At 40.3% G+C, this 20,274-nt stretch overlaps 1 protein-coding gene across 12 annotated transcripts in view; it reads left to right on the plus strand.

The window, feature by feature from the left end:
* Positions 1-20,274, plus strand: part of DCLK2 (doublecortin like kinase 2) — a 160,091-nt gene that overhangs the window by 77,604 nt on the left and 62,213 nt on the right. For all 12 annotated transcript variants that reach the window (XR_008617780.1, XR_008617781.1, XR_008617782.1 and 9 more), the window contains exon 3: positions 18,131-18,233. Coding sequence is in view for 7 of the 12 variants with exons in the window: in XM_007113979.4 (XP_007114041.2) it covers positions 18,131-18,233 (103 nt within the window). In the remaining 5 variants the exon portion in view is untranslated. The remainder of the gene's footprint in view (positions 1-18,130; positions 18,234-20,274) is intronic.

The following is a 20,274-nucleotide window of genomic DNA, read 5'->3' on the forward strand; positions in this document are numbered from 1 at the left end:
GATCATGTCTGTTTTCTAAGCGCCCTGGTGCTCCATGGCCGTCACCATGATGTAGTGGTAAAAGCTGCCCCCTGTGAGTCTAATGCTATGAGCCGCTGGACCTGGAGCCCCTGCCTCTGTGTTGCTCATCCTCTCGGTCATTGGGTAAACATTCCCTGTGTGTCTACCCTCAGGCATGGCGCTAGTGCTCTGGGTACAGTATGGAGAAAGATGGACACAGTCTCCAGGTGCCAGATGTTGTCTCCATCCTGCTTGCTGCTCCCAGCTCATGCTGACCTACCTAAGCCCCCATCTTGTTATTCCATCCGGCCTCAGCCACCTGCTTAGGTTTCCAAGGTACCTTGCCACACCACAAGAATTTAAGGGTAACTTCTGTTGATATCGTTGGAGAAACAATGTACCAAAACGTCTTCCTGGAGAGAGGCTGAGCGGCCTTAAAGCCGTGGTGAGGCAGGGTATTCTTTAAGTCATTCAGGTGCCACGATGGATTGGAACATGGCCCAGAAGGAAGGAGGCTCTTCTTTTCAGGCTAAATAACAGCCTCCTTGTTGGGAAGGGAATAATCAATCCCAGATGGAGAAAAGAGACCACGTTCCCTTTGCTTTTCCATTCAAATCTAATCTCATGACATGAGTTTCTGACATGAGTAGCATTCTTGCCCAGACTAGTGGCCCCAGGGAGGGGATGGTTATTTAAGACAGCTGGCTCCCCATGCAAGCCATATAACTTGATGATAAATGCTTACAGACAACTTCCCTTACTCGCTGGTCCCAGTCCCAGTTTAATTGACACCCCCGGAGATTTGCAAAAAAAAAAATACAAAGATGTTTCTTTGAAAGAATATCATCTCTCTGGATGCAAGAAAAAGATAAGAAGTTCTACATGCATACAGTTCATCAGTATTTCCCAGCTTATGGAACTCTTCAGGGAGGGATTCCTTTTATGCATTCCCTGTGAAACAGAAGTTTCCTGTGCCTTTAAAACCTGTCTTGTGTTATAGTGTACAATAAATCTGACATATGATTTTGTTTTTTTTCTTCCTTTGCTTTGTCTTTTGGAAGGATCTATTCCTATGAATTAGTAGTTTTAAGTCATCTTGCAGACTTTTCTTTTCTGAAAGCTTAGATATAGCCCTGTCATGAATAATTTTACGTTTTAGTAATTTAAAAATTCTTTTTTCCAGAGTTTATACTCCTTTGGTGTCAAGAAACCCTGTTCTTCGAATAACAGTTATGCCTAAGTCTCTAGACCTAAATGTCAAGCATTTGCTGCACATTCCTTTCTCATAGTTGGAGATGAAGTCTGTGGGCAAAGAAAGAATTGACTCACACATCTGTTATTCTATCTGGGAATTTAGTTGGTCACCCTAATGATTATAATATATAAACTGAAATGAATAGTCTGAGAAAATAGGCATTTATCTGAAAGATTCTGAAAGTTTTGAGGGTATGTACAATTTATCTTTGCAATCAGAAATAGTAATGTTAAATGGTACAATGATAATCTTTTAAAAACAAAAACTTAAGGAATGGATTAATGAGCTAAAAAAAAAAAAAATAAGAAAAACTAAGGCCTGGCTAGATTTTAAAATCAATACCGGGTGAAAAAAGCAAATTGCAGGATGATGTATTTAGTATGCTATAACTTATATAAAGTTTTTACAGCATACTGAACAATATTGCTGGTTGTCTATAATACAAAGTCTAAAAACATGGCTTGGAAGGACCCAGGCTAAATACGTCATAATATTTTCCTGGGGTGGTGGAGAAGAAAGGCAGGCAAGAGGGAGGGGGATGGGGCTTGGGACCAGGAACAAAAGAGATTTTAACTTATGTTTTATTTCCATATATTAAAGGGATCTGAGGCCAACATGACCAAATAACATTTGTTAACTCTGGGGGCTGGACTTTACTCTTTGGTCCTAAATATATTCAATTACCTTAAAATGAAAAAGTAACAAAAAGATTTTTCTACCTTCATTCTAAAGTTTCACACAAATGGGAGTAGCTGGTGCACAGTCAATAGATACAACTCCTCTGTGGGTGTTTGTATCTTTGATAACCTGATGACTGACTGCTGCTATCTTGCTGTAAGTCCCTCCTACACGAAGGACTTGCTCTAACAACTTGCAAATCAGTTATGTATACGTTAGTGTAACAAGTCTTGGCTGTGTTTCAGGAACAGGTGCCTTCTAAACAAGAAAATCTAATTGTGGTATTTGCCTCTGCCAATATCGCTTTCGTTTTAAAAGTGTTGCCCTAAATGATTCAAACGGATGGCATGCTTTCCATTTCTAAATAGCCCCAGGCATATAACTTACTCAGAGGATTTCTCGGCTATAAAAGTGAGACTTCCCTCTGCTAAGAAGACTGTGTTGGAAAAAATTTTCTCATTGCTTTTCATGTAGGATTGATGTTGGAATGAAAATGCGAATTTTGATTCCTTGTCATGGTGAAAATAGATGTAGCTATAGAAAGCAGCATCTTAAGGTTTCTGCAGCACAGAGCTGCCTACTTATTCTGGACTCAAATCTAGCCTACTCAGCAGGCTGGACCATAGCTTAAAACCAGGAAATATACAAAGGGAACTTTGTCATTCGATGGTGTAAAATTTGGGCACTAAAGTTTCTTTCCTTCCAATCAACGCCTCTAATTCTCGCCTAGTTTACTCTTCCTTTACGCTGGTTCACAAAACCTAAGGTAGCTCTCCGGAATGTTAAATACAGTGAATTAGAAGTGGGCAGAGGGGCTGCTAAAAGAGTAGTTGGGGTGGTCCTTTTGATACAAGAAGTGAAGGTTCAGAGCATGATGGCAAGGGAGGAGGAAAATAACTTTATTAAGATGAAAGAAACAGGACTTCCCTGGTGGCGCAGTGGTTAAGAATCCGGCTGCCAATGCAGGGGACACGGGTTCGATCCCTGGTCTGGGAAGATCCCACATGCCGCGGAGCAGCTAAGCCCATGCGCCACGACTACTGAAGCCCACACTCCTAGAGCCCGTGCTCTGCAACAAGAGAAGCCACGACAATGAGAAGCCCGTGCACCGCAATGAAGAGTAGCCCCCGCTCGCTGCAACTAGAGAAAGCCCGCGCGCAGCAACAAAGACCCAACACAGCCAAAAATAAAAACAAACAAATAAATTAATTTTTTAAAAAGATGAAAGAAACATAAAAAACAGATATGATTCGTTTTTTAAAGATAAGGGGGAATTCCTCGGCGGTCCAGTGATTAGGACTCTGTGCTTTCACTGTCGAGGGTCTGGATTCTATCCCTTGTTGGGGAACTAAGATCCCACAAGCCGCAGGGTACAGCCAAAAAAGAAAAAAAAAAAAAAAAACTATTAAAAAAATAAAGATAGGGATGATTTTCCTACAAACCTAAATAACCCTACTACATTAGAGCATGTAATGGTGTTTGCTCTGATAGTGCTGAGTGGTTGGTTGGTGTTTTCCAGAATAAGTATGGAATTAACTGACCAAGTTTTTCCATACCCCTTTCACTAATGGTTCTCTTAGTCTTGATTCCAAGGGTCTTTACTACCTGAATGTGCTTACCATATGCTAAACTGCATGCAGAGGATGAATTTCTTGGAAGTGTTGCAGGTTTTGCCTTTATGTTAAAATCTTAAAGGTCATAATATTTCTTACTACATATTATACTCTAAGAATCTCCAGTCTGGCAGCAAATGGAGTCCTATTCTGAAAACCATATGATTCCAACTTGTGCTTGTAATTTGTTTTTAGTAAGAGTTAGCCAGTTTGTTTGAAGATATCAATTTCAGAATATATTCAGTATTCCCTAAAGTATAGGAGGTTGGCCCGAACTTGTACTGACCTTATGGCATTACTTAGAAGTTGATCCATAAAAAAAAAAAAAAAAAAAAAAAAAAAAATCCTAGATATACACTTACATACTTGCCATTCATTTACTTCATAAAAGTATGACATAGAAAAATGGTCTGGTTATTTGGGTTTTAGACAAGTATAAAAACTTCTCTGACTTATCTCTATAAACTCTCTTATGCCATTTTCATAGATTGTAAATCACACTGTTTTCTTCTTTAGGGAGACAGTGTGTGGTCAAGTACAAAGGATACATTCCAAGTCAGACAGGCAGAGTTCAAATCTCAGCTCCTCCCTCACTGGCTGTGTGACCTTGATCAAGTTACTTAACCTCTTTGAGCCTTTGTTTCTTTTTTTGTAAAATTGGAAAAATCGCTCCCACTTCACAGGGTTGTTCTGGGGGTTCAATGAAATTGATGTGTAAATGAGAGATTCGTGGTGTACAGTATGTAGGTGAGTGGGCCGTGCGTGCTTGTTCCCTTTCACTTTCTGTTGGAAACAGAAAAATTTGGATTAGAAAATTGCCACCTTCATTTTGGTTCTCAGTTGCCTCTTCTGTACCACTTATGATTTCATTGTTTGTTTATTGTTGGAAGATGCCCGAGTGCTAGGGAACGTTGACGCAAAGCTCTAGTCACATCTGCTTGAAAACATTTGGCTCCCACTTCAGAGTTAGAGGAAAACTCATGATGGTTGGTTTAATAAATTTCTTCTGCCTTCTTCACCTGAATTCTTCTAAAATTTTGCTCCAGCCTCTGTCCCTTGGTGGAAATCTCTGGAGTAGATTTGAAACTTTTTTTTTTTTTCCTGTAGGAATTAAGACTGGGGCCTTCAGTGGGGGGCAGTCAGAGGGTCAGTTTAGAAATCAATTCCTTTATAGGAAGAGTGATCATTGTCTCTCCTCCCGGAATAACGTTTGGTAGCTAACTATCTCTGAATTTTTCAAGGTCTTTTCAAGGTTTCTTCCTGAAACAAATCTTTGGCCTCAAGATTCTATGATTAGTCTTGATTGGAGAATCATCATTATTATGGGGGGGCCACAGTGAGAAAAGGAAGGTTAGGTCCAGTATTTTTAAATGAAAGCAAACTAAATGTAGAGAGTTGTCTGCAGATGCCGCTGAGAAGCCCTTTACTGTAAGTACCGTCATCTTTTAGCTTCAGTTCTGTTTCCATGGCAGCCACATGGTTGGTGGGTACCCGGCTGAATGGTTTTACGGGAAGCTGAAAAACATTGCTATTCTAAGTAGCTTTCTTTTTTGTTGTAGAAAGGAGTCCTTCCCTGACTGCAGGCTAGCCAGCATTTACTGGGAACAAAGCAGGCTATTTATGCTGATTGTATTCTCGGTAGAGGGTAAAGAAATGGGGAGAATCCCCGCCCCTGCTGACTGACCTGTGAATTTATTTTTCTGGTTGTTGTTTCTAGCATTTTGGAAGAACCAAGTGACTTATTTTATTTCTTTGTTTCAGGTATGATTTCCCTGTTCATTTTAAACAGAACTTATATTCCAGAGATAGAACTGGTTAAAAAAAAAAAAAAAAGAGTAGTGGTAGTGGTGTGTGTCTGGGATAATGCTAGTTATGGTGAAGTCAATCTGCTGAATTTATAGCTTTCAAGTATCTATAAGGGCAGAGTATGAAAAAAAAAAAGTGTCCCCTGCTAGCAATAGAAACAGGAAGGTAATGGCTCAGGCAGTTATAACATTAGGCTTATCCTTTATTGTATATTAAAATTGTTCTTTGGATTTTTTTAAATATTAAAAAAAAGTTATGTTTCTGTTTGTTTATATGATAGAAAAATTATGGTACAATAGTCTCTGGGGGGTTCAAAATGCAGTTCTCTTTTGGCAGTTTATGACTTGTAATGTGACCATTTCTTAGGAAAAAACAAAAGCAAGGGTATCGATGCAATTCCATTAAAAGCCTATATAATAATTTTAGTTTCAAATATAAGCCACTTACTGGATTTTCTTTCTGGAGCTCCTTCAAATCCTCTTTAGAAGTAAGCTAGAAAAAAATGTTGCTGCCTAACTATTCTGTAGAGGCCACCTTTCAAAGCTGAACTCTGATAGTGAAAGCATTTGATTTCAGCAGGAACTGTGGACGTTTGTTCTCTCTCTCTCTCCCTCTTTCTTTCCTATACACACACAGTTAAAATGAAAGAAAGCCCATAAATTCCAACATGTATTTTTTTACATCTGATATCCATCATGCCATTATTCCTTTGATAAAGTGCGATCCTTGCTCCAAAAGGTAGACATTTCAAAGGTGCTAAGATTTTGACCCTGACTCTATTTAGATAAGTTGATGTTAGTTTAAACTAGTCTCTCACTGAGATCCAGTGATGTTTGTTTTGCATTTTTATCAGGTCTTGGAGATTTTCCGTAAAATAGCCTTCAAAAGTATCTCAAGAGATCCTTATTTGATAGAACCCCAAGTATTTTTGAATGGCACCAAATGGCAAGTTTAATTGCAAATGCTTTCCTCTACCAAGTGGTTGCAGTAGTAGAGTTCATAAGCAGTTTTTCTCAAATCAGTCTAAAATCATGATGAGATTTAATTCCTGAAAGGGCTTACATGATCTAAGATGAGTATTTTCAGGTATCTGGAGCCAAAATTTGATTACCAAGTATTTGCTGAATACCTCCTATAAGGAGCTAAGGGTTTGACTGGTGTGGTCAAAGAGTTTATAGATTATGTTGGCATAGAAAACTAACATCATAAATCTGGGAACAAAGACTACCTTGCGTGATAACGGTTGATAAGAATTCATAGAAAGAGTGTGAGATGGAGCCTCTAGGGAGGGCTACCTGAAAGAAAAGGGACTCAGGGCATTTCATTAATTCCACAGAAATTTACTGAACAGATCCTACACGCTAGGTGCTATGTATTGATACTATGCTAGAATTCTAGTGATGCCCAAGACAATGATCCTACATGTGTGGAACTCGCACTCCGGTAAGAAGTCCAGGAGCAAAAAGCAGGCAATTGCCTCAATGATAGTATCTATGTTGGGCAAATTACAGAGTAAGTATTAAGGCAACGCCTGGATTTGGAGGGCATGAAGATTGCGTTGAGGACGATTTCTTTGAGGAAATGTGAAGCTGAAACGAACAGAAAGAAATCCCAAATGGACATTGCTGTTTACCCGCTTATAATAGCGTTCCTTTTTTTCCTCTCACAGAAAAATGCACTTAACTTTTCTGAAAGCATTGTCCTAAAATATAAATAAGCTTTTCTTAGAAACTAAAATACGTAGACTATACAACTTTGTAGTAGGAAGTGATCTTAGAGAAATCCAGCCTGCTTTACCAACAACTCCTTTGTAACTCTGGAAAGGGTAAGAAACACAAGATTTCTAGAGCGTTAGGGGGTCAGGAAATGGAGACCTTCTGTAGTTCAGAAACCAAGTGTCCAGGGAGGATGACATCTCTGTGTCCTCCACCTTTTTTCTTTGGAGGAAAAGGTTTATTATGTTCCTAATACATGCGTAGTATTTTTATCAGACCTCAAGCCCTTTGTTTCTGTATCCTTTGACAGAGACCAAACAGAGAAAGAAAAGAAAAAGTGGTTGGGGCAATCTGTTAAGAACTAGCACTGGAATTACGGCTGCCACCTTTTTACCCTGATCTAATTAATCTGTCGACTGAAGGATAGAAAAATTACTGTTTTTAAATGGCCCACATTCATTTGGAAAACTCTGATATGCTCCTGTAGATACATTATTTCTCAGTCTGATGAGAAATAGAAATTTCCCCCTTAGAGCCTGCTGATGGCTTTAATTTTGTACCTTAGCAGAATTATTACTTTCCCTTCATGTGTGTGGCTTGCTTTCGTAAGCCACAGAACATCCATTATTCGTGAGGAGCTTCTTGCATGGAAAAAAGAATTTAGAAGCAAACCATCAGAGGTCTTCTAAACTGATATGCTTTTCCTCACCCTGTTAAGAATGACTTTGAGACATTATTCAAGGTATTGATACGTTTTTTTCTGAGTCAGGTTTAGTGACATGGCCCATAACTCAATGTTAAATGCCAGTTTTAAAAATGTATGATAAAAGGAGCAAACAGACCACCAGAGTTGAAGAACAAGAAATATGTTTAAAAAAACTATAAAAGGTAGAATTATCTAAGTGTCCAAACATATGAAATATTCTAAAGGTATTAAATATTTTATGGGATGCTGTTTTTCATCAAGTTATTTCTTTTGGGTGTTCTTCTATTACAGCATTCTCTTATTGTAACGTTTTGATGGTACTTACTACTATTCTTGTTCATCTCCACCACTAGACTGTGTGCTTGTCTTTTGTTTATGCCTGGCATATAGTAGGGACATGATTCATGTTAGATTGAATGTACAGTAGTAAACTAATGTGGCTTCCATTGGTGAGAGAGAGTTATTTTAGCTTACATCAGACCCTGAGCATTTTATCAGATTTAAAAATATTTATTTATTTATTTATTTAGGCTGCACCGGGTCTTAGCTGCAGCTCGTGGGATCTTTAGTTGCGGCATGGGAGCGTGGAGTCTTACCTAGTGGACCACCAGGGAGGTCCCTCAGATGTTTTACTTTGAAAAGTATCAACTGAGTTCGGGGCACTGTGCAGAACAATTAAATATGTGGTCCCATATGCTTGTGAAATTTAAGCATGGGCAAGTAGTGACTGCATTACATGGAGGGCTAGTATTACACAACTATAATTTTGGCATAAAATTAGATTGATATGCTTACAGTTCTGTCTTTATATTATCTAAAAATGTTGACATTTATAGGTATAGCTTACATACATAGATATAAGCCAGTGCTTTGCTTTGATATATTACATGTAAGTTAATTCTTTTTCTCATTTGTAATTATTCTAGGGAGCTGTTGGTAGAAACGTTTTTTAATATATGCATATAAACATTTATATATATTTTACGTGTCATATGTATACCTATATGTATTTATCGTATATTACATGAGTCACATTTTTAGGTAGAATTTCTGGGAGCTTAAGATATCTTAATTTGGGAGGCAGTGATTTTTCCACAAGTGAAGACGATCAGTGGCAGCTTTCCAAGTTGTCAGTGATTTTTTTTTTCTCGGAAAATATCTAATTTATTGAACTTGTAGGAAAGCACTTATTATTTTTTTGTGTATACTTAGAGAAAAGATTATCCATTAAGTTAAATTTTTTTAAAAAACATTTGAGGCCGTGAATTAATGAAAATGAAGAAATAACATGTACCAGCTCCTTTCACATACTATCACATTTTTCCCTTCAAGACGAAATGAAACTGGTCTGCTGCCCGTTTTGTGGACAGAGAAATGAGCCTCCGAGAGGTTAAGTATCTCCCCAAGGTCCCACCTGTGTGAAAGGGAGGAGGTGCAGCACGGTGGTCCTCTGCTCCCAGCAAAGCTGGTGCTGAGCCTGTGCTTCCTGCACGGACATCTGTAGTTTAAACAATACCATAAGTGAGTTATCCTGTACAGTGAAAGTAGAAACAGAGCTGAAATCTGCTCATTCTCCTGTGCCTGTTAGTTTTTTAGCTCACCTTTAATCATGCTCATCGACTTGCTTCTCTGCCTGCTGGCGTTCTGTTTCTAGCGTGTTTTAGGTTTACGGTTTAGTTAAACATAGTAGTGACAGTGCCTAACAGTCCACGTTTACACTGTGAAAACTATGAACAGAGACTTGTATTTTAAATCAGCAGCAGTGGGAGAGAAGTTCCCATTCATTCCTTTTTTATTCATTATCGGTGGAATCTAGGTTTTTGCATCATCTGTGTTCCTGTCGTTTTTCTTCTATTGACCGGTCAGGTGCAACCCCATGAAACGGTAGCAATTCCAGCTTAAAAAGGGTTTGATGTTTCTAAAACACTGTATCGGCTGGGTAGCTGCTTTCTAGTTTTAGAACCAAGAATGTCTATTATGCAGGCTGTGGGACCCTGAATGCGCCCCTAGTGCTGCCTGCAGGCACGTCATGTTTCCCTCCCCATTCATTCTCCCCACAATCACAGGTTGCAATTCCACACCTTTTTTTCTCCACAAGTCTGCTGTACTTCCTCCTTCCCCCACCCCCGGCCCCTGCCTCACTTTGAGCTGATGAATTTGCTTCAAGCTTTCTCAGTGAAGCAGGAAGCAATCCACCAGCTCTCCCACCCCCACCACATGTCCCCACCTAGCAGCTTCCACCTGGTTCTCTTTATTGCCGGAGACTGGCCATAGTCTCGTGCCAGTCGAGCCCTTCCTCCTGCACTCTGATCCCGTCCCCTCGCACAAAGGGATGCAGCTCTAGCAATTCCCTTTCTTGCCTCACCGTTTTTGTCCCACTAGATCATGTCAACAGCATAGTGACTTGTGTTATCTCTCTCATCTTGAAAACAAGTTCTCTTGACCATGGACTCCCTGCTTCCTTCTGCCACCTCCCCACTCCTCTGCTCCACTTTTCCATTCGCAACTCCCTGAAAAAGTTGTCTGCATTCACTGTCTCCAGTTCTTCTCCTGTCCTCTGTTAAAGGTGCTGCAAGTAGACTTTCTTTTCAACCACTGCACCAAAACTACTTCTGATCTTCAGGACCAGTGATCTCCTTGTTGCTCAATTCAGTGGTCACTTCTCAGTCTTCATCTTACATGGCCTGTCAGTAACATTGACCCAGCTGATTGCTCCTCCTCCTTGAAACACATTCTTAGCTTGGTTTCCAGCAAACTACAAGCCCTCACTTTTCTTCCTCCCTCAATGACTGTTCCCTTTCAGTCTTCTTCGCTGTTTTTGCTTCTTCGCCCTGACCTTGTAAAGTTGCTGGGTTTCGGAGCTCAGGGCTTAGACTGCTTCCCTATGTGCATTAATTCCTGTAATTGAGCTCAAGATTTTAAATACCGTTCATATGCTGGTGAGTCCCAAATTTATATCTCCAGGCTAGATCTCTCATGAAATTCAGATTTGTTGATATCCACCTTTCCACCCAACACCTCCACCTGGATGTTTAATAGGCATTTCGCAGTTCACATGCCAAATCTAAATTCGAGGACATCCTCTCCACCACCAACCTTGCCCATTACCTTGTACTCTTCCATGAGAGTTAATGGCAGGCCCATCCTTTTAGTGGCTCAAGCCCCAAACCCTGAGCCATCACATTCTTCTCTCTTCTCTCAGGTCCCCATAGCCTTCTCATTCCATCCACTCCTGGCACAGGCCACTCTCATTGCCTGAGTAGCAATAGCCTCCAACTACGCCGCCATCTGTACTTGCCCTTTTAGAGTTTAGTCTGAGCGCCGTGTATCCTGTTCAAAGTAAGTCATGTTGTACGGTCCTCTGCTCCAAAGCCTCTAGCGGTTTCCCATCTCACCCAGAGGAAAGCCAAAGTCCTGACCAGCAGCTGACAAAGCCCTACCCGATCTGCTTGCCTCCATCACCTTGCTGACCTGCTCTCCTGCAATGACTGTTCCCCCTCTAACTGTGCTCCAAGACTGTTTCCCGTGACCATGCCAAGGCTTTTGAATATTCTCTTGTTTCCTGGAACACTGCCCTCCCACCTCCATCCCTAGACATTCATGCAGCTTCTCCTTTACCTCTCTTAATATTTTGTTCAAATGTCACTTTTGCAGTGAAGCTGTTGAGTATTGCAGCACCCATGCCCTGCATTCACTATTCCCCATCCTTGTTTTCTTTCTCTGTAGCACTTATCACCTTTTGACATTGCATACATTTACTTACGTATTTTTATCCTGTGTCAACTCACACTGGCTTCATGAGGGCAAGGATTTCTCTCTCGCTCTGTTTTTGGTTGTTGTTGTTGGTTTCGTTTTGTTTTATTGATGTTTCTGTAGCACCTAGCATGGTGCCTGGCACATAAGTTCTCAATACAAATTTGTTGAATGAATGAAAACAGGAGTTGTTTAATATTTTATGAGGTATGTTGGTATCCTGAGTACACGTTAATAAAATAAAATTAGCCAGAATACATGTTTGCTTATCTCAGTTTATCATTTATATGACACCTATGATTTCTTGAGAGTAGTGATGACTTATTTGAGGTAAATCTGAACCAAGTGCTAATTATATAATTTGGTTAACTGTTTAACCAGATATGTACTTAATGGCTAGAATCTGAATTAAAGGGATTCAGACATCTTATGCAAACCATATTTGGAAAGCCAAACTTACACAGGTGAAATCATTAAACAATTGGTTAGGAAGAACTATCAATAAACAGAACTGCTGGGGGAGGGGGAATAAACCACCTTTTGATCTGTTATATTCCTTAGACTTGATAAATACCTTTATTCCACATAATAGGCAACTTAATTATTTACTTTGGCATTTATTCTACTCGAATACCAACTAGTTTAGTACAAGATGAAATGTTTTCTTGTAGTAAAATCAATTAAAAATTAATTGACTTTTCAAACAGACATTCATACAGGTATATTTTAGAAAATTCAGTTGTCATTTTTTCATGCTAAATTGATTACAAAAACAAATGTTGATGTTTTAAAAAATGGATTAAACTTTGGTAGATGTCTGTTTTATTTGGCCAAGAAAGTAAAACTGGATTCAGTTCCATTTAAGAACCATTTATTAAATGTATGTGTGTAAAAAACAAAACAGTGAGAGATATGAGAGACATAAATGACTGTAAAACAAGATTACAAAAACAAATGAAATGTTGATGTTTTAAAAAATGGATTAAACTTTGGTAGATGTCTGTTTTATTTGGCCAAGAAAGTAAAACTGGATTCAGTTCCATTTAAGAACCATTTATTAAATGTATGTGTGTAAAAAACAAAACAGTGAGAGATATGAGAGACATAAATGACTGTAAAACAAGGTGGAATGTGGTAAGAACTATAAAAGTAGAAAGGGACTTCCCTGGTGGTCCAGTGGTTAAGACTCTGCACTCCCACTGCAGGGGGCATGGGGTTCCATCCCTGGTTGGGGTTAGATCCTGCATGCTGTGCAGCTCGGCAAAAAAAAAAAGATAAAAGTAGAAAGATGAACTCTGGGATTCCACATAAGGGGAGGCACCATGGTGTTAAGTTTATTTATTTATTTTAACTTTTTATCTTATATTGGACTGTAGTTGATTAACAATGTTGTGATAGTATCAGGTGTACAGCAAAGTGGTTGTTACACATGTATCTGTTCTTTTTCAAATTATTTTCTCATTTAGTTGCATAATATTGAGCAGAGTTCCCTGTGCTATACAGTAGGTCCTTTTTGGTTATCCATTTTAAATGTAGCGGTGTGTACATGACACCACGGTGTTAAGTTTAAAGCAGAGATATAGATGCGGAGGACCTGTGTCTAAATTCCTGTGCTCGTGTTCATGACCTGTGTGGGGGCAGACTGCCCACTCTAGATCCGTTTTCTTGTTTGTAAATGAGGAGTGATAATAGTATCAACCTCAGGGATGTTGTAGGGATTAATGAGGTAACACATACGCAACACAGAGAGACAATTCTGAGAGCTTAAGTGATGCCTAAATTCTTACATTAAGTGATGGTGGTGGAGATGGCAGCGGAGATCGCATCTGTGACACCACTCACCCCAGAGAAGTTACTCGGTGTCTGAGAGCTCAGTTCCAATAGGAGCAGCTCCATACCAAGCCACAGTTCATTCAACAGACATGTATTAAGTATCCACCAAAGCCAGAATTCTCCTAGACCCTAGGGAATGATGAATCAGAAATATCATTGCCTACCTGGAGGTCACGGCACCAAAGAGTGGTCAGAAAGACCGCTTCAGGCTGAGAAACAGCATGGGGAAAAATATAGTAGTAAGAACCAGCACTGAAGTAGAAATTACTCAAATGTCCATTAACTGATGAATGAATAAACAAAATGGGGTATATCCCTACAACCGAATATTACTCAGCCACAGGAAGGAATGAAGTACTAATATGTGCTACAGCAAGTATGAACCTTAAAAACATGCTAAGTGAAAGAAGCCAGTTGCAACATATTGTGTGATTTGATTTATATAAAATGTCCAGAATAGGCAAATCCATGGAATCAGAAAGTAGATTATGGGTGCTTAGAAATGAGGAGTGAATGGTGATGGGCCTGGGGGTTTCTTTTCAGAGGATGAAAATATTCTCAAATAGATTGTAGTGATGGTTGCAGAACTCTGAATATACTGAAAACCATTGAATTCTGTGCTTTAAATGAGTGAATTGTATGGTTTGTGAATGATGTTTCAATAATGCTGTTTAACAAAAAAGAAGCAGCAGCACCATACAGGTAGGGAACCCAGAGAAGTCAAGATGTGGCTGAGGAACAGGTGTGCAGAAGAAATGGCAAAGACAAGGTTGGAGGCCCAGGCAGGGTCAGTCTTGTGTGCCCTGTGAAGGAGCATTATCTTGTCAAGGAAGGAGGTTGGTGAGCGCTGTGAATGGTGCGGGCACCCTGGCACCTTAAGAGACTGCATGTGCCCCCATGGTCTTCATTTACTTCCACACCTGTGAGAACAGTGATGACTGGAACGAGGGGAGCAGTAAAGACTGGAGTTAGAAAGCCTGTTGCTAGGCAGTGGCAGGCGCCCAGGCAAGAGAAAGTGAGAGCTGAACCAAGGAGTAGGGACAGAAACATTTGGGAGCCGTGTAGGAAGGGAAAATGATGTGAGGGATTGGTGAAGAGGGGAGGAAAGGATGACTCCCAGGATCCTAGCAAGGATGAAGGGGTATGTGTGATCGCCACCTGAGATGAAGAGAAACAGTTTTCACAGGAATGGTGAAAAGTATCAGGTGTACAGCAAAGTGGTTGTTACACATGTATCTGTTCTTTTTCAAATTATTTTCTCATTTAGTTGCATAATATTGAGCAGAGTTCCCTGTGCTATACAGTAGGTCCTTTTTGGTTATCCATTTTAAATGTAGCGGTGTGTACATGACACCACGGTGTTAAGTTTAAAGCAGAGATATAGATGCGGAGGACCTGTGTCTAAATTCCTGTGCTCGTGTTCATGACCTGTGTGGGGGCAGACTGCCCACTCTAGATCCGTTTTCTTGTTTGTAAATGAGGAGTGATAATAGTATCAACCTCAGGGATGTTGTAGGGATTAATGAGGTAACACATACGCAACACAGAGAGACAATTCTGAGAGCTTAAGTGATGCCTAAATTCTTACATTAAGTGATGGTGGTGGAGATGGCAGCGGAGATCGCATCTGTGACACCACTCACCCCAGAGAAGTTACTCGGTGTCTGAGAGCTCAGTTCCAATAGGAGCAGCTCCATACCAAGCCACAGTTCATTCAACAGACATGTATTAAGTATCCACCAAAGCCAGAATTCTCCTAGACCCTAGGGAATGATGAATCAGAAATATCATTGCCTACCTGGAGGTCACGGCACCAAAGAGTGGTCAGAAAGACCGCTTCAGGCTGAGAAACAGCATGGGGAAAAATATAGTAGTAAGAACCAGCACTGAAGTAGAAATTACTCAAATGTCCATTAACTGATGAATGAATAAACAAAATGGGGTATATCCCTACAACCGAATATTACTCAGCCACAGGAAGGAATGAAGTACTAATATGTGCTACAGCAAGTATGAACCTTAAAAACATGCTAAGTGAAAGAAGCCAGTTGCAACATATTGTGTGATTTGATTTATATAAAATGTCCAGAATAGGCAAATCCATGGAATCAGAAAGTAGATTATGGGTGCTTAGAAATGAGGAGTGAATGGTGATGGGCCTGGGGGTTTCTTTTCAGAGGATGAAAATATTCTCAAATAGATTGTAGTGATGGTTGCAGAACTCTGAATATACTGAAAACCATTGAATTCTGTGCTTTAAATGAGTGAATTGTATGGTTTGTGAATGATGTTTCAATAATGCTGTTTAACAAAAAAGAAGCAGCAGCACCATACAGGTAGGGAACCCAGAGAAGTCAAGATGTGGCTGAGGAACAGGTGTGCAGAAGAAATGGCAAAGACAAGGTTGGAGGCCCAGGCAGGGTCAGTCTTGTGTGCCCTGTGAAGGAGCATTATCTTGTCAAGGAAGGAGGTTGGTGAGCGCTGTGAATGGTGCGGGCACCCTGGCACCTTAAGAGACTGCATGTGCCCCCATGGTCTTCATTTACTTCCACACCTGTGAGAACAGTGATGACTGGAACGAGGGGAGCAGTAAAGACTGGAGTTAGAAAGCCTGTTGCTAGGCAGTGGCAGGCGCCCAGGCAAGAGAAAGTGAGAGCTGAACCAAGGAGTAGGGACAGAAACATTTGGGAGCCGTGTAGGAAGGGAAAATGATGTGAGGGATTGGTGAAGAGGGGAGGAAAGGATGACTCCCAGGATCCTAGCAAGGATGAAGGGGTATGTGTGATCGCCACCTGAGATGAAGAGAAACAGTTTTCACAGGAATGGTGAAAAATGTTATTCTTCTCTTATGAACCGCTTGTTTGTGTCTCCCCAAAATTCATATCTTGGAGCCCTAATCCACAGTGTTGGTGCCGAAAGCTCAGCCTCTGTACACCGGCACCGAATCAAATCTCAGAGACAGAGTTTGGGGTGAAGTAGAAAAGAATAGCTTTATTGCTTTGCCAGGCAAAGGGGTACACAGTGGGCTCCTGCCCCGAAAAACTGTGTGTCCCCACCTGGGAGGATTTGAGGCGGAGTTTTATAGCAGTAGTTCAAGGGTGGGGTTGCTGATAAGATCAGGGTGTGCACAGGGCCTGCACTCCTTTAATATGATCTCGGGTAACTTCTTGATGAGCTTCTCTGGTTCCTTTAATCTGGACTCTGGTGGTTTTTTGGCTGCTCCTCCCTTGATTAGCATCTGTTCAGATCTGCCCTTTGGAGCTCAGGGAAGGTCATGGAGGCTGGAGTCTGTTCCCTACAAACAAGAAAATGGGGGACAGAAAGGCTTCTGTGCCCAGGAGCCCCACAGGGTCCTGCTTGGTTTCAATGTGATGCTATTAAGAGGTGGGGCCTTTGGGAGGTAAGTAGGGTTGCATGAGGTTGTGAGGGTGGAGCCCCTATGATAGGATTTGTGCCCTTATAAGAAGAGACAGGAGAGAGCTGGCTTCCTCCTGTGTTGTCTCCCCACTTCCATGTGATGAAACCAGGAAGAGGGTTCTCACCAGAACCCAACCATGCTGGCACCCTGATCTCAGACTTCCAGCCTCCAGAGCTGTGAGAAATAAGTTTCTGTCATTTAAGCCACCCGTCTATGGTAATTTGTAGTAGCAGCCCAAACTGACTAAAACACGCCTGAAAAACACTGTGACCTGAGCTGAGTTTCAGTGAAGTACAGAAGCCACATCTTGGTTGATGAGGGACTGGAACAGTTTCCATGCCTGTTCCACTTATTGTGTATAGTTCAATATCTTCTCTCTAGAGCATTTTTTTCTAACTCTAGAGTGAGATTTTTTTTTTTTTCAATAAAAAGCTAAATAGTGATCAGGAAGACTTAAGGAATTATTGGGGTTCTCAATCCTTTCAAGTACTAGAGCACTGATTTTTTTTTAAACTGCATTTTTATTGGGAGAGGAGTACTTTTTTAAAAAGAAATCTTATCATACATCCCATTAAAAAAACAGGTACAATTGGAGCCTGTTTATATCCAAAGTCCTGGAAGATGGTTCTTCTTGTCACCACGGGGATGAAGGGATGAATGTGCTCCCTGGGGTGGGTCCGGGTTCTGTGGGATCTGACACTGATACAGTATTGGGGAGGGCGGGGTGAAAAAAGAATATGAAATTAAGACTACGTTTAGGTACAGGGCCTTGGAAGGGCCATCATTAGCTTCATGGCAAGTCTTCCTCTGATCTTAATGATGGTGGTGGTGGAGAAGGTGAGTATTAGCACATTGAGTACCTATATGCCTGGCACCCATTACAAGTGGTTTTCATATATTAATCCTCAGGACAACCTAAGGCGCAATGTACCAAAGGTGCAGAGAGGTCACGCCCAAGGTGACACGGCTGGGACATGGAGTTGCTAGGAGAGAAGAAGGGTAGACCAGTAAACTGGGAGCAGAGAGCTCCATCAGCCCCAGCTTTGCCACCTGTTAATGGGAAGCCTGGAATATATCACTGAGCCTCCTGTGGATGCCCTTGACTCCACCTGTAAACAGGAACATTGATGCCAGCTAGGAGCCCCTCGTTTTGTTGTTCTGAGGTCGGTCAGGAGACATTGTGTGGAAGTGCTCTGTGGAGGGTGAAATGCTTGGAAATGTGTGCTATTAAATAGTTTTTCATTCTGACTCAGTATTATAGGTGAGGCTAGAAAATATATTTAATTTTGCTGACTTTTGTTTCACTTCTAATGTTTCTAATTTATTTCTTGGACATGATTTTTTTTTTTTTAGGTTACTTGTCTGCAAGACTTTTTTGGTGATGATGATGTTTTTATTGCATGTGGACCTGAAAAATTCCGTTACGCCCAAGATGACTTTGTCCTGGATCACAGTGGTAAGGCAATTCATTGACCATCTTTGTAACCCTGAAATGGAGGCTTGGGATTCTCACTTGGTGCATGTTAAGTGGTCTGGTGTGTTGAAGAAAGATGGCATTGGCGGTACTCTTTTTGAATTAATGAAAGTAGAAAATAACATGAAGGTATTTACCTAGTTGCAAAAAACAAAAAACCCTAATTCAAGTGAAATAGTTTTCATTTTTTAGCAAGTTGGTTCCATCTTTTTTTACTGCATTGTTTTGCCTCTGAAATGGATTTCCTACCTTCTTCCAGAATGGTGCCTGGCTATGCCACCTTAAATGTATGGATAGTGTTGAACTTGAAACAGTTCATTATACATTTTCCATGTCCATAAAGAGATACATAAAAGGATAGTAAGTTGTCAGTAGTGATTATCTCAGGTTTCTTTTTATCTCATTGCTCTGTTCGAAACTTAAAAAAAATATATAGCATGCATTGTTTATATATGCAGGAAAAATAAAGCTATTTTCATTGATGGGATAAGAAAATCCCTTTCTCTTAATTTTAGCCAAAAAATGGAGTTTTCAACTATTTAGCAATAACCTCAGTGATTTCAGATGATTTTGATCCTGGGAATATTGTTCTAATCTGTTGTCTGGAACTAATTTAAAGCTATTGCAGTATTAGTGATTATCTTAGCTGATAGTGAAGTCAACTTCATCTTTTAATGAGATAAAATCATACAGACATAACATTTCACAGAGAAGAGGGATGTTGGAGATTCAGTCCCACTCTTTAATTTCATGAATGAGGAAAGTTGGCTTTTCAAAAATTAAACTGGTGGTAAACCCTTTCCAGTTGTAGTGGTTCTGACAGTCCAAAATTACGGAAACATATTACCAAATAAATATGGCGACACATAGACTTTTTAAAATTCAAGATGATACATTCTGTGGTATCAAACTTCCTTGTGTAATTCTTTCCTGTTACACTATGTCACTTACCTTGGGGCGATTTATCTACTTTGTGCTTGAGGCTCATTTATCTACTCATCGTTTTTTTCCACTGCTGCCAGATTTCTTGGGGGTTTCTGTACTGTCTTATACTCTGTTGTACTGGCCCTGCTTTAGATTAATAATGCCACCGGAAAGTCCATAAAAAATTGCCAATACTATCTATGCTAATGCTCTCCCCTGTTCTCATGGGTTTACTGAAAAACGTGCATTTACATATGATCTGTATTTTACATCTTTTTTGACTGTAGCTTAATTTCATTTCATAATATTTCTTCGATGTCAATATGAGTCATTTTGAAAGCTGAGACTTTGAAACTCAATAATATTATACTCCAGGTTGTAAAGTTAATTTGGGTAGCAACAACAGCAATAAAACATTTATTGAGCACTTACTATATATGTACTAGGCATTGTACTCAGGGCTTTACGTGTATGTTGTAAATTTACCTAAGCTATTTGAATTGTTCATAGTTTCTTGTTGTTTTGGCTACCAAAGAACTCCAATAATTAGAAGTGGGTGAAAGCTACTGATTTCTTCCCTCTTGATCCCTACTTAACCTTCTGCAAACTGGGGATAATAAAAGTGGCTTTTTCATAAAATTTGGTGAGGATTAAATGAGTTCATATGTGTAAAGCAGTTGGAAGTGTGCCCATTACACAGTATGTGCTATCCTTGTTGTTGCTGTTAATGTTATTATTATATCACCACCATTAGGTCATGAAATTTTATGATGAAAGCAAGTCTCAGACCTAATTCTGCCACAAGCGCATTTACTAGGAGTGATGCTGAAAACTCAGTCTCTGTGCACCGGTGCCGAATCAAATCACGGAGACAGAATTTTGGGTGAAGTAGAAAAGAACAGCTTTATTGCTTTGCCAGGCAGAGGGGGGACACAGTGGGCTCCTTCCCTGAAAAACTGTGTCCCTACCCAGTGGGGTTCGGTGAGGAGTTTTATAGCAATGGTTCAAGGGCAGGGTTGCTGATAAGGGGGGAGAGTGAGAGGGAGAGAGGGAGAGAGAGAGAGAGAGAGAGAGAGAAAGGAAGGAAAGGAAGGAAGGA

The sequence above is a fragment of the Physeter macrocephalus genome, chromosome 7, assembly GCF_002837175.3.
Source record: "Physeter macrocephalus isolate SW-GA chromosome 7, ASM283717v5, whole genome shotgun sequence".
Classification (NCBI taxonomy): domain Eukaryota; kingdom Metazoa; phylum Chordata; class Mammalia; order Artiodactyla; family Physeteridae; genus Physeter; species Physeter macrocephalus.